This window comes from Molossus molossus, unplaced genomic scaffold (genome assembly GCF_014108415.1).
Source record: "Molossus molossus isolate mMolMol1 unplaced genomic scaffold, mMolMol1.p scaffold_m16_p_1, whole genome shotgun sequence".
Taxonomy (NCBI): Eukaryota; Metazoa; Chordata; class Mammalia; order Chiroptera; family Molossidae; genus Molossus; species Molossus molossus.
Genome location: NW_023425344.1, coordinates 173,790,861 through 173,812,983, shown reverse-complemented (window position 1 = coordinate 173,812,983; position 22,123 = coordinate 173,790,861). Strand labels below are relative to the sequence as shown.

Below are 22,123 nucleotides of genomic sequence, written 5' to 3'. Positions count from 1 at the left end.
TTTGGAGACGTTTCTCAAATTTTGGTGTAGAATTCTACAGTTGTACCCTGTGCCCCAGGAATCAGAGTATCTCTAGCCTTCTTTTCTGAAACCCTAGTTACCTGCCCCTTCCAACCTATCGCCTTACTCTCCAACAGACAAAATGGATACGCAGCTAGTGAACCAAGCAGATCCATCCGAAACACTGACCTCTGCCATCCCAGGCTGTTGTTCTGTGATAAAAGTCCTAACTCTGTAGTGTCACTCAAAGACTCCGCCCATCCCTCACCTGGGCCACTGATGGAATTAGGGAGTGCTCAAGACATAGTTTCTGGGGAGTCAGCTATGAAAAGTCAAACTGGATGACGACCAGATTTAGGCCGCGCAGACGGCAGAGCTCCCATGTGCCCTGGGCATCGGCCCTGCTTTTCCTGGGCTTCCCTCCCCGGGCCGACCGTCCAGCGGGGAAGGACGCGGGAGGCAGCTGGCAGGCTGTAAAATCCAACAAGAGTACACGAGACAGAAACACGGACCCTCACTGTTTCTAGGACTTCGGAGAAGTAAATATATCAAGCACAGTGTTGGGTGTGTGCTCTCAGGGGTGGGAAAACGGACGGCTATACAAGAAATGGGACAAGTACACTCCCTTGGAAAGAGCAGGTGCGGAGAGAAGCCCTTTGAGAACGGATCCTCGGCTGCTTGTGATCCGTGAGCTGACATGTTGCAGTGACTTAATTACTGTGTTGCCCTGGATGTAAAGGTTAAGTTGATTTTATTATTTATTTATTAAAAAAAAATTTTTATTATTATTATTTTTTTAGAGCGAGAGGAAGGGAGAGGGAGAGACAGATAGAAACATCGATGAGAGAGAACATCAATTGGCCTCTTGGTACGTGGGTCGATGCCCAACCACGGAACCACACCAGCCGGGCAAGATGATTATTTTAAACACCCATCCCGAGAGTTGGGATCCCCTCCCTGACTTGTGAAATTAAATCAGGAATCAGTTTACAAGTTCTTCCCTAACTTCTATCAAAATAAACAACAAAACAAACAACCTAACAGGCCCCGGGCCTCAGCTGGGAGCGCACGGCGGAGGTCCCGCAAACAGCGCGTTTCCCTTTGTCGAGAGCAGCGGCGTTCAGTCTCCTGGCGCCACACTAATGACTCACGTTCCGCGGCCCACAAGAACGTATCTTACGGTTTCTGCTGCTCTGACAAAAGAAGAATCGGTATAATTTTGATTCACTCACACTGGACAGTGGTTGTTGTGTGGGCTGTTGCCATTTTTTTCTTTGACAATCTAAGGGAAAAGAGGTCAGAGCCCCTGAAGAAATAGTCAAGCACTGCATGTTTTAACAGTTGTAGCTGCACACCGGCTGGAAGTCACTGGTCTAGAGAGCTGTGCCCATTCCCTTTGTCCCTGGAGATAAGGTGTGGCTGTAAAGTCAGGACAGGAGCCCGAGGAAGGGGCCTGGGGGGAGGGGTTGAGCCAATGTCGCTGAAATCCCTCAGATGCCTGTAATGCGGAGTCAAAGGCTCCGAGGACACGTCCTCTCAGGCAGGGGCTTTGTGCGCTAACCACTGCTGGTCCCGACCAGGCTGTGTGGCCCGACTTCTCCATTTCTCACTCACCAACCTCACTCAACGTTCATTTAACTGCCGATGGGGTTCTTGAGAGGGACACGCGGTCAGTCAGCAGAAACGATCTCCCTTTATAACTTACGCTCCAGTCAGACTGTCCCAGGATTGGAGGCAGCGGGCAAACAGTACTCGGGACACACACGGATAACACTAGGCAGCTATGGAAGGTCAGGGTGCATGGAAGGTAGGGTCTGAAAATCAAAGTGAGGAGAGGGCCAGTCCCACCTGCCACTCACTGCATCTCCCCACTTCAGCATCAACCAAGGCCGCCGGAATTTGTGATAACAAGGAGAAGAATTAACATTTATTGAGCTTCTATTATGTGCTAGGCACTTCATATGTCTCTTCCCAGCTTCCTCAAAATAGCCCTAAACCAAAGGTAATATTATTTCCCTCTTTTCGCAAAAGAGGGAGAAGCAAAGTAACTTCACTGAGGTTTTACGGCTAGTAAGTGGCTGAGCTGGGATTTGAACCCCAACACCTTGGGTTCGTAACCATTCAGCTATTCTATTGTCTGTAACAAATGGGTGGAGAATTGTTGTGATCCACCCTGAAAACATGACCGTGGAGGACGACTTGTCCTCACAGCTGGGAAGCCTGGTCAGACTGCTGGTTTCTGGGACAGGGAGAGACTTCTGGGGGCCCAGAGTGTGGTCCTGGCTTTTGTTACCCATTTGTGAAGTGATCCCAGGGAGGCTGTATCTTTCTGCATCTGTTTCCCAACTATCGAAAGAGGATAAAGCCCTGTCCTTTTCTTTAACGGGGAAAACCAACTGATGCAGGTGAAATGCGTAAACATTTCAGGAGGAAGGGGCTTTGAGATACGAGGGGTCATGGCACGGGTGGGGGGAGTGGAAGGTGTGAAGTGGCGAGTGACTCAATTTGGTTGATCAAGAAATGACCTTTGTTGAGTTTGGTGGGCAAACCCATAAAGCTGTGCTTCATTCCTCATTCCCTTCGCCCTTATCTATCTGTCTGTCTATCTGTCTGTCTGTCTGTCTGTCTATCTATCTATCTATATATTTTTTTTACCACGTACTACTGTGTGAGGGGAGCTGAGAATCTGGACACTACCTGCCATTCCCCTGAGCCTTATCCGTTAAGTTCAGGCACACTCCTGGGTGCACCTCAGCTACAGTGAAAAATCTTGAGGTTACGTTGAAGAATGCAGCTCACCAGACTGGCCGTGGGGTTGATTTTCTTTGTCTCTACTTTCTTCTCTGCCGTCAACTTGCTGACCGATTCCTGAGCCATTTTCAATCTGAAATTGAAACAGGGAGTGGGGAGGGGAGAGGAGAAAGAGGAAGGAGGAGAAAAAGACAAGAAAAAGAAAGAGGTCAGGTTAAACAGAAATTCGAATGCTGCTCAGTTAACCAATCAACAGTTTGGAAATGTAAGGAATGTTTTAATGCTTTTCATTATTAAATTCAAACTCTATAATGGGGTGAAGGCCTCAGGGGTGGGGGCACAGTGGAAGGGGACAAGGGGGGTAATGGGGAGATCTGTGATAGAGTCAACAATAAAAAAATATTCAAAATTCAGTTAGGTGTGAAGGTATATCTTCTGTTATAAAAAGTGAATTAGCTTGGCCGATGTGGCTCCATGATTGAGCATTGTCCCATGCACCAAGAGGTCCCTGGTTTGATTCCCAGTCAGGGCACATGCCCAGGTTGCAGGTTCGATCCCAAGTAGAGGGCGTGCAGGAGGCAGTTGATTGATGTATCTTTCTCATTGATGTTTCTATCTCTCTGTCTCTCTCCCTTCTCTCTCTAAAGTAAATAAAAACACATTAAAAATAAAAGCGAATTAGCTTCCATGGCTGAGGGGCTCATGTAGATGACTGGGAATTCTGCATTTGTGGCCAGTGCATGAACCTCTGCAGAAAAGCAGATGCAGTCCCTTTATTCTCCACGCACACGTCCAGGCTCTCTGACGTGTGGTCCATCCCCTCAGCAGACAGTATGAGCACAGTTTTGAAAACTGAAGTTTTTAGGAAATGTGAAAACTACAAATATTAAAATTCACCAATTCACATCAAGAAAGTGAAAAATAACCCTAAGAATGGGAGAAAATATCTATAAATCATATAGCTGACTAAGGACTTGTATTCAGATTACATGAAGGACATTTACAACTCAAAAGGGAAATTACCCAATTCAAAAATAGGAAAAAAAATTGAATAGACATTTCTCCAAAGAAGACATACAAATGCACAATAGCATATATAAAAAGGCTCAGCATCATTCGCCATCAGGGAAATGCAAATGAAAACCATGGTACAGTTTCCTTTTTACATTCACTAGGAGGCTAGAATCAAAAAGACAGTAGCAAGCGCTGGAGGTGAGACACCGGCACCCTGACACCTGCTTGTGGGACTGTAGAATGGGGCAGGCACTTCGGCACTTTCTCAAAATGTTAAACATGGTCACTACGCGACTCTGCAATTCCACTGCTAGTATATAAATATATTTACAGGCAAGAAAATAAAAAATATATAGATCCATACGAAAATTTGCATATGAATGTTTATAGCAGCAATCTTCATAATAGCCAAGAGTAGAAACAACCCAAATTTCCATCAGCTAAAAAATAGACAAAATGCAATATATCCACATAATGAACTATTACTTAGACCATAAAAAGGAATGAAATGCTGACACATGCTTCAAAGTGGATGAACCTCAAAAGCCAGTGAAAAAAGCCAGTTACAAAAATGCACCTATTATATGATTCCATTTATATGAAATGTCCAGAAGAGGCAAATCCAGAGACAGGAAGTGGGTTAGCAATGCCAGGGGAATGTAAATTAGTACAGCTGGCTGGCAAAATCAGGTAAAACTGTAACATGCATACCCTATGAGCCATCAATTTCTCTTTTAGGGAGATACCCAAAAGAAATGATTGGAAACCTAATGATTAGGTTCAGTGGGATAACGGATGGATAGTAATAATAAATAATAGCTAATACTTATTGGGTGCTTACTCCATGCCAAGTGCTAGTCTACCTGCTTTACTTGAATTAAACCATTTATTTCTCATGACAATCTAGTGAGATAGGAACTTTCACTATTCCTATTTTACAGGTCTTAACCACAATGCAATACTGCTTTTTAAAAATATTCATTTATTGAAATATGGAATAAATATGAGCTAGATCCATTATTATTGAATTAGTGTTTTATCAACAATTACACAGGACACTATGGAAAACAGTATGGAGGCCTCTCAAAAGATTAAGAATAGAGTTACCATATGATCTAGTAACCCATCTTCTGGCTATCTACTCCCAAATTTTGAAAACACTTATTCACAGAGACATAGGCACCGTGATGTTCACTGCAGCACTAGTCATGGTGGCCAAGGCACGGAGACAACCAGCGTCCTGTCCTGCGATAGAGGACTGGATACAGAAGGTGTGGTACATACAGGGGTGGGCAAAAGTAGGTTTACAGTTGTAAGTACACAAACCAGTTTATTCTTTTTTTTTTTTTATCCTCACCCGAGGACATTTTTTTTCATTTTTTGTTTGGATAGAGTGGGAGGGAGAGAAAGGAAGAGAGAGAGAGAGAAACATCGATGTGAAAGGGATACATCGAGTGGTCGCCACCTACACGACCCAACCGAGGTACGTGCCCTTAGCGGGGACCAAACGCAATCTCTCTGGACCGCAGGCCGACGCTCCAACCGCCGAGCCAAACCGGCCAGGGCCAGAGTTTATTCTCATATTATTATTTATGTCTTCTCATTGTTATTATTATCATTTTGTATCCTTCCTTATGATTTATCTTTTTTGTAATGATGGCTGCGAATTTAACCTACTTTTGCCCACCCCTGTATACGCAATGGAATGCTCCTCAGCCATAAGCAAAGATGAAATACCCGTTTGCAACAACATGGATTGCCCTGGAGACTATCATGTTAAGCAAAGTGAGTCAGACAGAAAAAGTTAAGAACCATGTGATTTCATTCATATGTGGGATAGAAAACTTAAAGCAACAAATAAACAATCAAGAAAAACAAAACAAAAACTCACAGACAATAGTATGGTGGTTATCAGAGGGAAGGGGATGGCGGAGTGGTGAAGGGGATCAAATACATGGTGATGGAAGATTTGACTTTGGGTGGTGAGCCCACAATGCAATATACAGATGATGTATCATAGAATTGCACACTTGGAACCTATATAATCTTATGAATGTCATCCCAATAAATTTAATTAAAAAATCACAGATATCAGAAGCATGATATTGAGAGTGAAGAATTCTGCAGAGTGACACGGTGAAGAGACCATGTAGCATGACGATCAAGTGCTCAGGCTCCGGAGCCTGGCTAGGGGATTAAGTCTGAACTCCACCACTTACTAGCTGTTTCACTCTGGGCAAGTGAAATCTCTGTGCATCTTGATTTCCGTAAGAAGGGCACAACAACAATGTCTGCTACATGTGGTCATTGATAGGATGGAAATAGTACAGCTCCAAGCACAGTATAATGACTCAATACATGTTCCCTACTCCTGTGCTGTGCACGCAATATGCTACATTGTATATATGACTGTAAATGGTACCCATAGAACTAGTTTTCTAAGATGCCTGCATGTCTGTGTAAACGTACATCTAAACATCTATCATTATATACAGACTGAAAAGATACTCGTTAGTTTCATGATAGAGGTTATTACTACAAAGATGGAAGAAGATGGGAGGCAGTATGTAAAATAAAATTTAATTTTTATCTATAATGTCTCATTTTTTTAAAAAAACTAAAAACACTTGAAGAATACTTGGTAAATTTGTGAGGAGATAATTCCAGGTGGTGGGAATATGAGTGTTATGTTATTCTTTGTATGTTTCTTTATTTAAATTTTTTCCTCAAAAATATTTTAAAAATACTAAATATTCAAAAATCTACCAACTCACAGACTCTTTAAAAAATAAACATGCTGATGAAAAGCAAGGACCTACAATCAAGATTACTCTACCCAGGAGACTATCATGTAGAATCAAAGGAGAGATAAAGAGCTTCCCAGACAAGAAAAAGCTAAAGGAGTTTATCACCACCTAATCAGTATTACAAGAAATGTGAAAGGGACTTCTCTAAGAAGAAGAAGAAAAATAATAAAAATTATGAATAAGAAAATATTGTAAAGAAAAATAGTCTTACGGACAAAGGCAAACATCATAAAAGCAAACATCATAAAAGCAATGATCAATCAACACCAAAGCTAGTACACAGGTTGAAAGGAAAAGTAGGAAGATCATGTGTAATTACACTAGTAAATTAAGGGATACATACAAACATCAAGCAAAATATAATGATAAAAAATATAAATGTGGAGGGGTAAAAATGGTAATGATTTAGAATGTATTTGAACTTAAACGATTATTAATTTAAAATAGACTGCTATACATGTAGCTTGGTATATATATGCAACACACAGTAACCACAAATAAAAAACGTACAAGAAATATACAAGAAATAAATAGAAGAAATCCAAAGACAATACTACAGAAAGTCATCAACATACGAGAGAGGAGAGCAAGAGAATAGGAACAGGAAACTACAAAAACAATCAGAAAAACAATAAAATGGCAACAACTACATACCTATCAATAATTACTTTATTGTTTTGTTAATCCTTACTTGAGGATACTTTTCCATTGATTTTTAATAGAGTGCAAGGATGGGGTTGGGGAGACAGACAAAGACATCGATTGGTTGCCTCCCACATGATCCTAACCAGGGCCAGGATTGAACCTGCAACCCAGGTACATGCCCTTGACTGGGAATCAAACCCTTAACCCTCTGGTCCATGGTCTGATGTTTTAACTGCTGAGCCAAATTGACCAGGGCAACTTTAAATGTAAATGGATTGAATGCTTCAGTCTAAAGATAAACAGATAAAAAAGGTGATATATATGAATATTACTAGGCCATAAAAAAGAATGAAATTTCACCATTTGCAACAATGTGGATGGACCCAGAGGGTATTTTGTTAAATGAAATAAGTCAGACAGAGAAAGACAAATACCACATGATTTCACTTGTATGTGGACTTCAAAAATCAAAATAAATAAACAAACAAAATAGAAACGAAGTCGCAGACATAGAGAACAAACTACTGGTTGCCAGATGGGAGGGTGGTTGAGTGGCTGGGTGGAAAAGGTAAAGGTATTAAGAAGTACAAATTGGCCCTGGCTAGTTTGGCTCAGCGGTTAGAGCGTCGGCCTGTGGTCCAGAGAGACCCGGGTTCGGTTCCTGCTAAGGGCACATACCTCGGTTGCAGTTTGTCCCCGGCCCTGGTCGGTCGTGTGGGCGGCAGCCACTCGATGTGTCCCTTTCACATCAATGTTTCTCTCTCTCTCTGTTCCTCTCTCTCCCTCCCACTCCACCTGAACAAAAAATGGAAAAATGTCCTCGGGTGAGGATAAAAAAAAAAGAACTAATTGGCAATTATAAAAACAGTCATGGGATTGCAAAGTCCAGTTTAGGAAATGTAGTCAATAATAATGCAATAACTATATATAGTGTCAAGTGGTTGCAAGACTTATGGGGGGGTCACTTCACAAGTTACATAAATGTCTATCTACTATGCTGTACACCTGAAACTAATACAGTATTGAATGTTAACTGTAATTGACAAAAAAAATTTTTTAAAGGAAAAAAACCCATGCTTTTTCTTTAGGGCCTCAAATAAAAATCTCTTGCTCACAAACTTGCGTAATATTGAAGACGTGGCTGAGTGTCTTAGCTTTTTACTTAGCTAATTTTACACAATTTACTGAAGGCATACATTTAGGAATCTAATCTCCCAGTCCACATGCACAAGTTACTTACGATGAATTCAATATGCTGACTTGTGCAACAGAAGAGAAATAAAAAGGAGACAAAGATGAGCAATGATTTACGAAACCGAAGAAGAACGACATCTGCGGAGCTGCCTTGAGAACGGGCCATTTCCCAACACCGACACAGGTCTGAGTGTATACACCACAACGCCTACTAAACTTTTCCGTTTGCAGCAATAACCATGACTATACCCCACAAAAGAAAAGAATGCACTAAAAGGAGCAAATCCAGGTCAGACTACATGGCTATTAAGGGATTTGCAAACCACGATGATGGTGCTGGGAGGCCACAGTTTGTAGCATCTACTCTTCTTGGCTTCTCTCCAGCAAGATCTGTTTTCAAAGAGAACACCTATTAGTGACTCTTTAATCCCAATTCCAACGGAGTGGTTTGGAATTACTGTTTCTCTCCGGGGCCCCCTAACTTGTAGGAAACATTTTCTGGTCACCTTTTACTTTAGTAGTTCCTCTTCACCTTTGCATTCTGGTCTCTTCTTGCAGACTTGGTCTTCTCCCACCCTGCTGCTCAGCACTGCCTCTTCCAGCTCCGCGGCCCTCGGCAGTCCTCAACCACGCGCCACGTTTGCGATGTAGAGGCAGCGAGGACGGCGGCCAATCTAAGGTCCTGTCCCCAGTGCAAACCTTTTCCCACTGGTCAGCAGCTGTTCTGCAGCCCGTGGGCAGTCATCCGTACCCAGACTCCCCAGGACAATTCTTATCTGTGATCCCATCCTGCTCTTTCCCTAACACTCTCATTCTGTCTTCCTTTCACAGTGCACTCTTGACAATCATGCAGGATTGGGAGAAGGCAGAGCTTGGTGCTAAGTAGCTGCAGCATCTGCTAGACTCAGTTCTAATGCTAACTCTGCCGGTTATTAGAAGACTTGGAGCAACTTAATCAACTTTGGTAAATCGCAATTTCCTTATCTATGACATAGAGGTTAACATCAACCCCAAGGTATAATTGTTAGGATTAAATGAATGAATCTATATAAAACATCTAGTATAGCTGGTACAGCAAGTGGTCAATGCAGGATAGCCATTATGGAATTGTCCGTCACAGAAATGGAGATATTGCTTAAGAATGCATGGCGCCCTGGCCGGTTTGGCTCAGTGGTTGGAGCATTAGCCTGCGGACCAGAGAGTCCCGAGTTCGGTTCCCACTAGGGGCACGTACCAAAAAAAAAAAACACGAAAAAAACAAAAAAACCAGTACATGGCAACAGTTTCTGACTATAAATTAAACAGGTGGAGCCATTAGCTAAGTACCACCTTGCAGAGATGTCATTTAGGTGTATCCTGAAAGCAAACTAGAGCAGCTACTGCTGTTACCCCAAGACTTAGCAAACCAAAGAACTCACCTCAATTTTCCTGAATCTAAATGTCCTATCTAGAAGCTAAACTTTGGTGCAGGTATGAGAAAAATACCTCAACCAAATAAATAAGAGGAATTCTTTAAATTTCAAAACAAAGGTGGCATTTATTTCCATATATATATATATATATATGTATATATATATATATATACATATATATATATTTTGCTACGTTTCAGAGAGGTAATTATTATAAACAAAATGGACATTTCAAATATTATCAAACTCGGGAGTAAGCATTTATTTTACATATTAACCTTGTTTTTTTTTTTTTTTTTTTTTCTGATAACCCAAATAATATGTGTTTCTTATAGAAAATGTATGTTTATACACTTAAAAATTATATTTTCAATTTATACAATATATCTAAAAAATATAAAGAAAAAGTGAGACTCACTGGCCATTTAAATATTTTCTCCATAATGTCGTTAAAACATCACTGGACCAGATAATGAAGATGATACATACAAAACGCTCAGCTAGACCCTGAGGTACAGGAAGGGAGCGATGGCGGCTATCATTTTACTGCTGTGTCCCCGATCCTCGATCCAGGAGCTGGCACACATATACAAGGCATACATTAATGGAGACCCGTAGAACAAAACTGAAAGATGCCTTTACTTTCCTAAACTCCTGCTCACTGGAACTCCTTACAAGGCTGGGCCCGCGGCATGCAGCCTGTGCCGTCCCCTGAGCCCTGGGTTTCACACTCCGCTTCCCGGTCCTGAAAGTCCCCCAGGGAGGGGCTCCACAAACTGGGCGGTGGGCCTGGCCGAAGACTTCCTAGGACATTTACAGTCAGTTTTATTAACAAAACGGAATGTTTTCCAACTCTTTTCCCCAGGGTTTAATTATACGAATGAAGGTGAATTTGGTTGGAGAGCCTGGATGCCTCCCTGCAGGCTCGTTTATCGGACACGGTGTTGCGGTCATTTCCAGGCACCTGCCTTGTACTAGGCTGCGGCTCCTCAAAAGCAGGGATATGACTTCATTGCTTTCTGTGCTCAGCATCTTGTACAGCACCTGGCATACAGCAGGTGGTCAATGAATGCTGAATAAATAAATGAATACATGATTGTAAGTGATATATTCCTGAACTGTAAAAACTCAGGCATCAAGAATGATTATGGGGAAAACACGTGAGTCCATTAAGATCCACTGAAATATAAATTCCCTTGATATCACCTGAATACAACATCACCAAATGCTCAAGACTGATCCCTCAACGTGCAGACCAGCAAATCCTCACTAGACTCTGTACGTCCTTAACATTAGAGTCGTGTCACTTTCTGAGGGCCAGGCTGTTCTTCAGCTGCTTTTGTATCACACCCATGATAAGAAACAAATGTGTAAATATCCCGACAATCTAGCTACGTTAGGAACACTGGAATGGCAGAACACACAGGTAGGTCTTAAAAACTGCTGTGACCTGACAAGAGATCGATGGTCGGTTGGTCTGTCTATCTCTTGAAAATGTTCTTCAAAAACTGTGGGCAAAGTGTCATAGGTCCGCTGAAGAATCTCCAGTAGCGGCTGCTGCTGACAGCATTACAGGTACTGGAATTAGTGCTCCGGTGATTCCGTGGGGAAGGGCTGCAGGCTGGAGGTCTGCTGTGTGCTCCACCTCAGGGGGTTTATCTACATTTAAATTCAGTTGCTTACATTTGTAAATGCAGAGATTTCACCTAAGAATTCCCAGCTCTGACCTCTGACAGAACTGGAAGGCACAGCAACATGGAGGAGCATTTCTGTGCTGTAACCTCTCAGCTCCTGACACTTCCTGTCACTCCCTGTCACACCGCAGTCCTGAGGCTGTCAGCGGTGCCATCTGTCAGCTTGTCTGCACGGTAGGTTGTCCTATACTCTGTGCCCTGCTCATCTTTGCTGCCTGCCTGGACTCCCTAAGCTTTGAGGTTTTGGCTGGGAGACCTACTGGCAGGCTACTGGGATACTCCAGGGGTACAGACTACTTAAATAGTCAACTAAATGACCCGGTTCCCTCCCATCTATCCTCCTGCTGGTGGATGTGGTCTCAGTGAATAATGCAGAACTCTAAAATTGTCACTGCTCTTCTTGAAAACTTTCAATGACCCCCATCAACGGTGGCCAGCATAACAAAGCTTTTCTGTAAAAGGCCAGATAGGAGGTAATTTTAGGCGTTGTGGGTTGGCCTCTGCAACTCCTCAGCTCAGCTGCTGGAGTGTGAAAGGGGTCATAAGAAATACATGTGTGAGCACCAATGCAATGCTGCGTCAGAAACTGACAGAAAACTGGGATGAGACGGAGTCGCTCATAGGCTGTAGTGTCCCACTCTGAACTCTGGCATAGGATTCAAATTCCTTACGCTGAATCAAAGCTCACCTGCTTTCTAAACTTGGTCTATTTGTCTATCTTACCTTTACAGACCCAGGTCTGGCTTTATATTATCCTTAGACACATCACTTAAACCCCAAGACTCAATTTCCTCGTTTGCTAAAAGTGGGAATAATGTGGTACATAATCACTGTGAAAACTGACAAATAGATATATGATTACTTAACAAATACGCCTACTTTCCTTCCCCTCCCTATGCTCCCTGTCGCGAGCAAACCACTCACCATTCTTTGCACAAGGTTTTTCTCACCTCTGCACCTTGCTCTTCCTGTTCCCTCAAGGACTTTCTCACTCACGCCCACGTGCTCAAATTCTTCCCATTCTTCCATTCCCAGTTTAAGTGCCAAAGTCATGAAAGCTTCCTTCGTCTCTCTTAGCCAGAAGTAATTGATCTTTTCTCCAGCGAAAGGGCACTTTGTGCCTCTCTTAAGGCACTTAGAACTTTTCATCTAAAGACTGTACAGGTGTCTCGTTTCCCCCACAGCACTGGGGCCACTTGAGGGCAATAACCACGCCCTACGCATATCTGGTCAGCTCCCTGTTGCTTTAGCTAGTGCTGTGCCACACACAGATCAGTTGTTCGCAACATCTAAGTACCGAATGAATGACTTGCACTGACAGTTTTTTCCTCCCTAGCTTAAACAAGTATAAATGTGTAGTAAATACCTACAGTGGTAGAACGATTATCTCGTGCATTTGCATTGTCTTTATCCATGGAGGAAAATGTAAAAACATTTAAAAATCTAGTTCCAGTTACTAATGAGCTGATGGAGTCCTAAATAAGGAAAAAGAAAGGGTGCTCGAGGTCACCCAAATGTGCTAAATATTTATACATGTCAACTTATATATTCCAGGATGCCTAAAAGTATCCACATTACTTTGCCCACAAGGAGACCAAGGCTCAGAGAGGTTATGTAATTCATTCCAAGTCTGAAATGTGCCTCTGTCACTTAGGAGGTAGAAACTTCTCTGCATCTGGTCACAGAACTCGCTGAATCAGACAGTTTCTAGCTACATATTTATGCGCAATCTGCCCCTTGCTCTATTGTTTACAAACTTGTTTTTGGTGCTGGCCTATGATATTGATTCTACTTTTGTTTCTGGTCTAAATATCTGCTCTAGAATATCACATACAGCTGTTCATGGTTACTCACAGGCAAATGCTAAACTTGATTTCAAAGGTTATATGGCTCCCCCTTCAAAAATTGATATATAGGGAAAAACATATAAAAAAACTTAGAAAGAAAATAACTATTCTCAATTCAGCAATGCCTCTGTAAAATTGACTTTGGGAAACCCTGTCTTTTCTTCATTTTTTTTTTTAATACTGCATACAATCCCTGAGGAGTTACTGAGGGCCCCAGTAAATGTCAATTTCTGCCAAAGTCTACTGAGGAAGGACCAAGTATGAGATGCGAGAGGAATACGTCTCCTGATGTTCCTGCTGAGCCCTCACTCTGTGGAAGTGACTTGTAACCCTGGTTTCGCAGGAGAAGCACCTGGGGAGGGAATTTTGCTTCCACCTAGAACGCAGAGAGCTATAGGAGACATTGTTCCCATCCCGACGATGAAAGAGCTGGATAATGTACACAATCACACTTTTCCTTTAGCTGTGATGAGTAATGCTGATACTGGGGAAGGCTATGCATGCCTGGGGACAGGGAGTCTATATAGGAAATCTTTGTACCTCCCTCTCCATTTGGTTGTAAACCTAAAACTGCTCTAAAAAAATAAAGTCTTTTAAAAATGGTAAAAAAAAAAAAGTCTCTTGCCCCCAGGTGGACTCAGTTGGTTGGAGCGTCATGCCACACACCAAAAAAAAAAAAAAAGGTGTGGGTTCTATTCTTACTCAGGGCACATACCTAGGTTGCAGGTTTGATCCCTGTAGGGGTGTGTATGGGAGACGATTGATCAATTGATGTTTCTCTCTCACATCAATGCTTCTCTCTGGCTCCTTCTCTTCCTCTCTTTAAAATCAATAAAAACATATCCTCAAGTGAGGATTAAAAAGAAATTTTAAAAAGGGGTAAAGGGCCCCTACAAAATACTATTATGTTTTAAATACCTATTGATAATATCTATTAGAAATTCTCTTAAATGATAATGGCCAATTCATTATAACAAGTAGAAAAATATACAATCTGGTAATATTACCAAGGCATACTTATTAATCAGCCATGCACTAATGCAGACAGGACCAAGGGAGTGACGTCAGGAGTACAGACGTTCTTGCCTACAGTGCCACCAGCTTCAGACATCGGTCCCGTGTGATCTAAAAACATTAATCGCGGCATGACCCAGACCACAGACACATCTTGATCGAAGACACTGAAAGTCACATTGGTGGATCCAGGCAAAGAAGAGGGAGGCATTGCGGGGAAGAGAGTTCATGAAATGCATGGTGGTGAAAACATGAAATCTGACCAGCTGTCAGGTGAATCTCTTCAAAGACGCCTTACGATCACTCATCACGGAAGAGGAGAGGTCAGAATGGTCTAGGAGAGGAACATGCCGGCTCTGTGCACCAGCGTGTGTAGCAGTGGGCTTCGAAGCCAGCCTAGCACAGGCAATGCCTAAAAGGTTCCCTAAAAAAGCAGGATAATAAAAGCTGAAGGTCCAAACCATTACACCACTAGATGAATCCTAAAATTTAAAGACATGTTAACCCGAATCTCTCTACCAAGGACAAGAACTCTTCGTTCTGGGGACTATTTTGAAATGCATGGAGAGACATGATCAACAAAAGAATATGAGAAAAACACGCCTCTGTCACGGGCCCGGGAAGTTCTGGCCTCGGGCCCTTAGAATAGGGGAGGAATTTTGGTGGGATGGACAAGGCGCTGGCAGCGACTGGAGATCACACTTGTGAAGTAAGTAACTTGCCAGTCTGACTACCCCGTGTGGTCTGGCTTTAGAGAGAGTGTCTTCTAACAGCAAATGATGGTATTTTTATGGTCTCCCTGTAGGAGAAATAGTCGGAGGAGAGATAGATATAAGCCGCCACAAAGATGAAATACCAGCTGGCTCTTCACTCCTTTGCCACGGTCTCCTTGCAGCCGTGGAGGAAGTGGCGTCGGGCCGAGGGACAAAGAACACCGTCCCGAGAGGCTTGGGAAAGGTAGGGAGGTGGCCTACTTCATTAGGAAAGTTCAATACCACATGAGTTACGCCACTTTAGATGGAGAAGATTCAGGTAATATCCCCTTCCCCCATACAGTATTTTTTATGTCACTACTAAGTCTGAATTTTAAACCGATTCTTGGACTAGGGCCTCATATCCTTCAGCTCGTTCGACTTTTAGTCTCAACCCCAGTAGTTTTTCCAGAACTGACTGCTGCTTTCCCCAAGAAACTCCGTGAGTTTTCCCAATTCCAGCTTGGGCTTCTTCAGCACTCTGTCAAGGAGCGGATCAATAGATCGGCAAGCCTTTCTGTGTCTTTTCCAATGCTATCTGGAATCAGCTCATTGACTACTTCTTTCAAGTCATTTGTCTCCACCTCTCTGGTCATGATTTCCATCCCCTTCGGGACTGGGCGGACCTGTTGATGCTGAGCATAAGAGGGCTTCCGGATCTGCTTTTGCAGTTTTTAGTAAAACCCACACAGAACAGACGAAGCAAGCAACCATTGTTGTCCTGACACCCACATGGGCTTCATCCTGCTCTGCCAGTTTTGACCACGGAGCCCATTCTGTCACGGGTAAGATCCCTGCCATGGAAATCAGTCAGGCAGTTTTTGCCCTGAACGTCCTCAGTAATTAGCTTGAATTTTCTACATGCAACTTCACCCTTCTGCAGATCAGCTAGGCTCACTCCCAAAGCACGACCCTTGAGACCATCAGATAGGATTTTGGTTCCTTGAGTTTGCATGACTAGTATTTTCCCAATAATTCTTATATTGAATAGAGCTGGTGCTTTCTCCTTGTACCCATCTTCCTTAGAAAATGGATCGACTATTTTCTTCTTGGCTCCCTTTTTGCCGCCTTTTGTAAGGTGCTTGTTCTTGCCCACGACCCTGGTGCTGCCCAGAGAGGCCAAAGGGCAGCCAATATCTTGGCCGTTTCCTCAGGTTTACCTGGAGCACCCATGGCATTAACATCACAGGGTGGTTTTCACTGTTGTGCTTTTAGAAGGACATAGTTACGTTAGGCCATGCTGCCCAGGCCTCGTCTGGCTCTGTGTGCTCTCTAGGGTTTGCTCAGAGTCTTTTGATAATAATCTTCAGCTCCGCACCAGGTACTGTCCTCAGTGCACTGAGTCAGGTTGTTTCTCCAAAGCCTGGGAACGGGGGCTAATGCCCCGCTTTGGTTCTAAATTACTCAGTGCAATCACGGAGACCTGCCAGGGGTGTGGGAACCTCCCTCATTTCCATCCTCCTGGGAAAAACAACTCCCTCACTGGGCATTTCTGAATTCCTGATACATGGGTAATGATTATGAAGGTGAATGAAATCAGTCTTCACTGTCAGTAAAAAACAAACACCACAGAGACCAAATGCATTCATTCCTCGATGTAGAGAGAAATTTCTTCCTCACTGCAGCAGCTGATGAAAACATTATTGACTAGTTTATGTTTCCAAAGGGCAAGAAAATAAAACGGAAAGAAGAGAGCCATGGACAATGTGAAATGACGAGTAACCCCACAGTCGTTTATCTCAGACAGACCGACAGGATGACATGCTTGAACAGACACACTCTCTTCGGTGTGTACTCTCTCTGCAGAGTCTGACCCTTGACCCTGACTACCCCTCCTTCCCTTGTTTCTCCCCAGGTCAGCTTCAAGCAGGTCTCAGATGAAAAGACTCAGCTCCTTCCAGAGCAGAATCTAGTCTCTCAAAGTGAGCCCATGATAAATCAGCCCATCACTTCTACTTCCTAAATTGGACAGTTTTCTCTATCCCCTTCTGAAGATATGCTTTCTAGTGACAATGAAGGAAGTCTTACAGACCAAATTTCACCAGCTACGCAGTCAGCCACTTCAAGGTTTTAGCGGGCTATCCCTTGTAGCACCCAAACACATTTTGACTGCAAATGATTAATTGCAGAACAAAAGCCGCTTCCGTTTGCAGAGCTTCTCCCCCAGGCCACAGGGGAGTGGAAGTGTGTGTGGGGAGGGTCCCTGGACTTGCCCTGGAATGCATGATCAGTTAAAGCCGATCACTCCGCACTTGGTAGACGAAACACCCCGAGCCGCCCGGCGCTTTAGGTGCGGAGTGAAAGGTAACAGCATTGTATTTCCTTGTGCAGGGAGTGGTAGGTGTCTGGGAGACAGAGTGGAAACTGAAGCCGGCCCTGTGTCATAAATCTGCACGTTTAATTGCAACGCACAGCGAGTCTTTGGAAGGCCTTTCCGACCCTGATAATGAAGACATGCAAGTGCTTGTAGACGCCAGCTCCCCCCTCTTGGATTTTGAAACGTGCACCACCTACCGAGTCTCACCCCAAACTAGAACTGATCAGAGGCTGTTTGCACGGGGACTGGAACAAAAGGGTGAGGGAACAGGGGGGATTGTGTGGAGCAGGCAGCCTTGCTGGCGCCCCTTAAATCATACTTCCCGGGCAGACCCCTATTCCATCTAGTCTATGCCCAAGGCCGGAGCTGTCAGGAGGCCCGCAGATAAGCAATTTAGAAATAGTCTAGCTGAATGAAGGAGACTTACTTGGGGTTTCCATTGCTGTCTGCCAAGCTAGGGGAATCGAGTGCAGACAGATTCTCTCTTAGGTTCTTATTTGAGCTCGAAAGAGGTTTGAGGCTTGGCACGGCCACGAACTCCAAGGATCCTCACTTTCTTTTTTTTTTCCAAATTTTTTTTTTTTTTAAAGACAAATTGAAAGTAATACAGTCAAGAACAGAGAAGGTGATTGTTTTACTCCATTGACTAATCTTTCTCGTTCTGAACATGTCTATTCTCTTTAACAAAGCTCTTAAGAGTTTAAATCCTTGGAAAAAAGCAACCCATATGGGATGTATTTGGAGAGTTCTACCACCAAAATCCAAATAAATAGGATCTCTCATCTATCAGCAGCAGACAGAAAATTCCATAATCGATTTAACATGGCAAAAGAAATCACGGTGATTGTTTATTTGCTCAATCAATGTTAATTGAGCACCTACTATGAACAAGGAAATATAAGGCGCTACAGAGAAAATAAAGAAGTACAAGACTTTGCCCTTGTCTCCTAGGGCTTATGATTTATTTAAGGGAGGAACTGTCTAAAAGAATGAAAAATAAATCACTAGTGCTAAAATTGAAGACAGAGCAACACCCCAGAATTTTGGAGGAAAGACAGCTCTCAGAGAAGGGGGAGAACTACGGGGAGGACATAGTATGTGATCACTAGCTTAAATTCTTCCAAAATATGGTTTCAGAGCTTGTACAGCAGATAAGACGTAATAGGTATTTTACAAGTATGCGTTTCGCGAAAGCTAAGTCTGCAAACATATATCATGGGGATGCAAAATGCAAATGCAGGCGAGGCTGATGGGGAATGGGCACTCGGAGAGGGAAACAGACCCAGGGCAGTCAGACTGGCCCCAGAAACCACACTCTGTGATTCTTCCAAAATGTGGGTTGAGCCTCCCCAGTCCAGGTTGGTGCCATGTGATCTGCCAGAATGTTCTTACTCCTTTCTACTCTAAGTAGCTGAATTAATCACTTCTGTCAGTGCCCAGCTCATTTCCTACCTAAAATCACAGTGAATTGGGGTTGGAAGAGACCTTCAAGATCACCGAAGTCTAGTAGTTTCCAAACTTGGCTGAGCATGAAGTCATTTTTATTTTTTATTTTTTTATCCTCACCTGAGGATATTTTTCCATTTTTTGTTCAGATAGAGTGGGAGGGAGAGGAAGAGAGAGAGAGAGAAACATCGATGTGAAAGGGACACATCAAGTGGCTGCCACCCACACGACCAACCAGGGCTAGGGATAAACTGCAACTGAGGTACCTGCCCTTAGCGGGAACCGAACCCGGATCTCTCTGGACCACAGGCTGACGCTCTAACCGCTGAGCCAAACTGGCCAGGGCTTGGCTGAGCATGTAGCAAGATCCTCTGGGGAGGCGTCCTTCTCCCTCCCACCTCCAAAGCTTACTTGATACATATAAGGAGGGGATGGGTGAAGCCAAGACATTTATTGAGGTGAACAAACACAAAATGTGTTCTTGCTCTGCCTTCTCTGGGGGGCAGCTTTGTAAAACTAGAGATCCCTCGACTCCACCCCCTGGGATTATGATTTAGTCGATTTGTTTACATTTCTACAAGGCTCTCCAGGTGATCTGGCAGATTCACCAGCTGCCTGTCTCCAACACTCCCCCGTGGTTCCTGAAGCCCCTCTCCCGCGTTCTGCCTAGGCTGGTCCTGTTTGTGACTAAGCATCCTCCACAGTTCTTTGGGATCACTTCCTCCTCCAGAGTCTTCCACCACCCAGGATCTTCAATGGTCACTTAAAATCATTTTGTTCTATGTTGTGAAGTCCTTTCTACATCAACACACAATTATTAGTCTCTGTGCTGAAGAACACACCATAGCAGACAGAACAAGGAGTGGGTTTATACTGAACAGGTGGGAAAGTACACGATTGTTAAAGTAACAAGTTGGACTGAACCGCGCAGGACGGTGAGTAAAATATGCTGGCAGAGACCCGAAGAAAAGGTAGTTCTACTCAGAGGCAACTCAGAACATTCCTAGAGGAGCTAGTTTTGGAGGAAGTCCTTCAAGCACGACTACATTTGAACCGACATGAAATAACCAGGGTCAGTGCAATGTAAAGAAATTATCCAGTGAGAATTCACGGCGAGAATGTGCGGTGTAGGAGACAGAGAGTTGTCGTGGTGAGTCCATGCAGGATGAGGGTATAGAACATGAGATTGGAAAGTGAATCAAGGGCAAGTTTTTGGAAGCTCAAGCTCTAATTTGAGAGAGAATATGGAAGACTCAAAAGAGCTCAGGCTTTAGTGCCAAATAAGACCTAGGTCCTTTCCCCCAGTCCTGCTGCTTACCCGTGAAACTGACCTGCCAATTCCTTCACTCCCTCCTGTGCTCCCCTGTGAAACAGCAATAGACCTTCTTTTCAGGGCTGTTCCTCCAAGCACCCAACAAGTTAATGAATGTAAGTACCGACCTCGACATATATGGCTAATTCTCTTCCCTTTATTTCATCAGGAATAGAAAACAACAGAACATGTTTGAGGAAATAGATGTGATCTAACTCAGGTTATAGAAAGACACTGGATACAAAGGGATGTTGACGAGGAAAGAGAAAAACTAGAGGGAGAGAGAACAGTTAGGAGGATGTTTCAATAATCCCGGTGAGAGACGACGTCCGGAACTAGGGCAAAGCCACTGTGAGAACAGGGTGAAGGGGAATATCCATGGAGGAGGTAGAACTAAGACGTCAGCAGCTGGGGGAAGTGAATCTTACAGCGTTGAAGGCGATTCAGGTTTCCAGCCCGTCTTTGCAACTAGAAGACAGAGTGCAACTGAGCGTTTGGGGACCTACGAAGAGCAGGCCTCGGCGGAGACGGACCCGTTCTAACTGGGACGTACTGGATCGCAGGGGGAGGCCGGGCCGGGGGGGGGGGGGGGGGGTCTGGCGCGCTCCCGCAGATCTGAGTCTAAGAATTAGAACTAAGAGGTTGGCGCTGGGTAGGAAGGCTCCGGAGGTCTCGGCAAAGAGCTGACAGTGACACTGTGAAATAGCTGGGATGAGCTAGGGAGAGAGGATGGAGCAGAAAAGGGGAACACTGAGCTCTGAACGCCGAGATCTTGCTTACGGAGATGAAGAAGGGGAGAAAAGGGGAGCTAAGGAGGGAGAAGGAGGAGGGGTGGCCACCTTCACAGGAGCATACCCAGCACATACCAGCAATGAGGCATTTCGAGAAGGAAGAAACATCATCAGAGTCGAGCGAGGAGCGGTAAGCAGTTAGAAGAGTCATTTGCGTTCCCAGTTAAGAAAGGTGCCCCCGTCTGCTGTGGTCTCGGCGTCCTCTTCCCCTGCTGCCTTTAGTGGTAGGACCCATGAGTCTTTAGCTGGGCACAAGGCTCCCAGACAAGCCTCCACCTCCTGGTCTCCCTGCGGGCGGCCAGGAGACTACGTTTTGCCCAATCATGTGGTCCACAGGCTTTAGAAGGAGAGGGTGTGCCCGCCCCTTCCTGGCAGGAGCTCAGCAGCAGGAGCTGGTGGACGTGGTGAGCCACCCTTAACCTTGTGAACAGAGACCACCCTGGAACAGTGGCCGCCACAGGACAAAAGGAACCTGAGACTCCAACATTCCAACCACTTGTATTCCAATGATCATGCAAAAGTAAAAGAAATACATCTTGTTTAAGCAACAGTTAGTTTTGTCTTTTTTTTTTTTTTTTTTAGGTTTATGAAAATTTATTACTACTGTGTTTTTATTATCAAAACGTATGATCTTGGTCTTTCCTTCTTGCCTTTGTATAAGGCCAAAAGAGAGACACTGGCTACTTGGACAACCTTGAAGCAAACTCCAGGAATGTCACCAACAGCATGACCTTTGCGACCAAATCCAGCAACCAGAACTTCATTGTTTTCCTCGACAAAATTCAAACAACCATCATCGGGTACAAAGGCTGTGATTTTTTTTTTTGCCATTTTTGATAAGCCGGACCCTGGCGCACTTTCTGATGGCAGAGTTTTGTCTTTTTTATGACAACTGAGATGTTATCCTTAACGATACAGGAAAGTGTATGTGCAAAGTAAAAGGAAGCGAGGAAATGAACATACACTCTTCTTTTAAGAAGCTAGAAGCTCGGCCAGTATGGCTCAGTGGACTGAGCATGGTCCTGATTCTATTCCAGGTCAGGGCACATGCCCAGGCTCGATCCCCAGTACGGGGCGTGCAGGAGGCAGCCGACTGATATGTTTCTATCTCTCCCTCCCTCCCTTTC

At 44.0% G+C, this 22,123-nt stretch overlaps 1 protein-coding gene across 3 annotated transcripts in view; it reads right to left on the bottom strand.

Moving 5' to 3' along the window:
- FMN1 (formin 1) overlaps positions 1-22,123 on the bottom strand; it is a 370,459-nt gene that overhangs the window by 423 nt on the left and 347,913 nt on the right. For all 3 annotated transcript variants that reach the window (XM_036268755.1, XM_036268764.1, XM_036268772.1), the window contains one exon: positions 2,800-2,884. In XM_036268755.1, the coding sequence (XP_036124648.1) occupies positions 2,800-2,884 (85 nt within the window). The remainder of the gene's footprint in view (positions 1-2,799; positions 2,885-22,123) is intronic.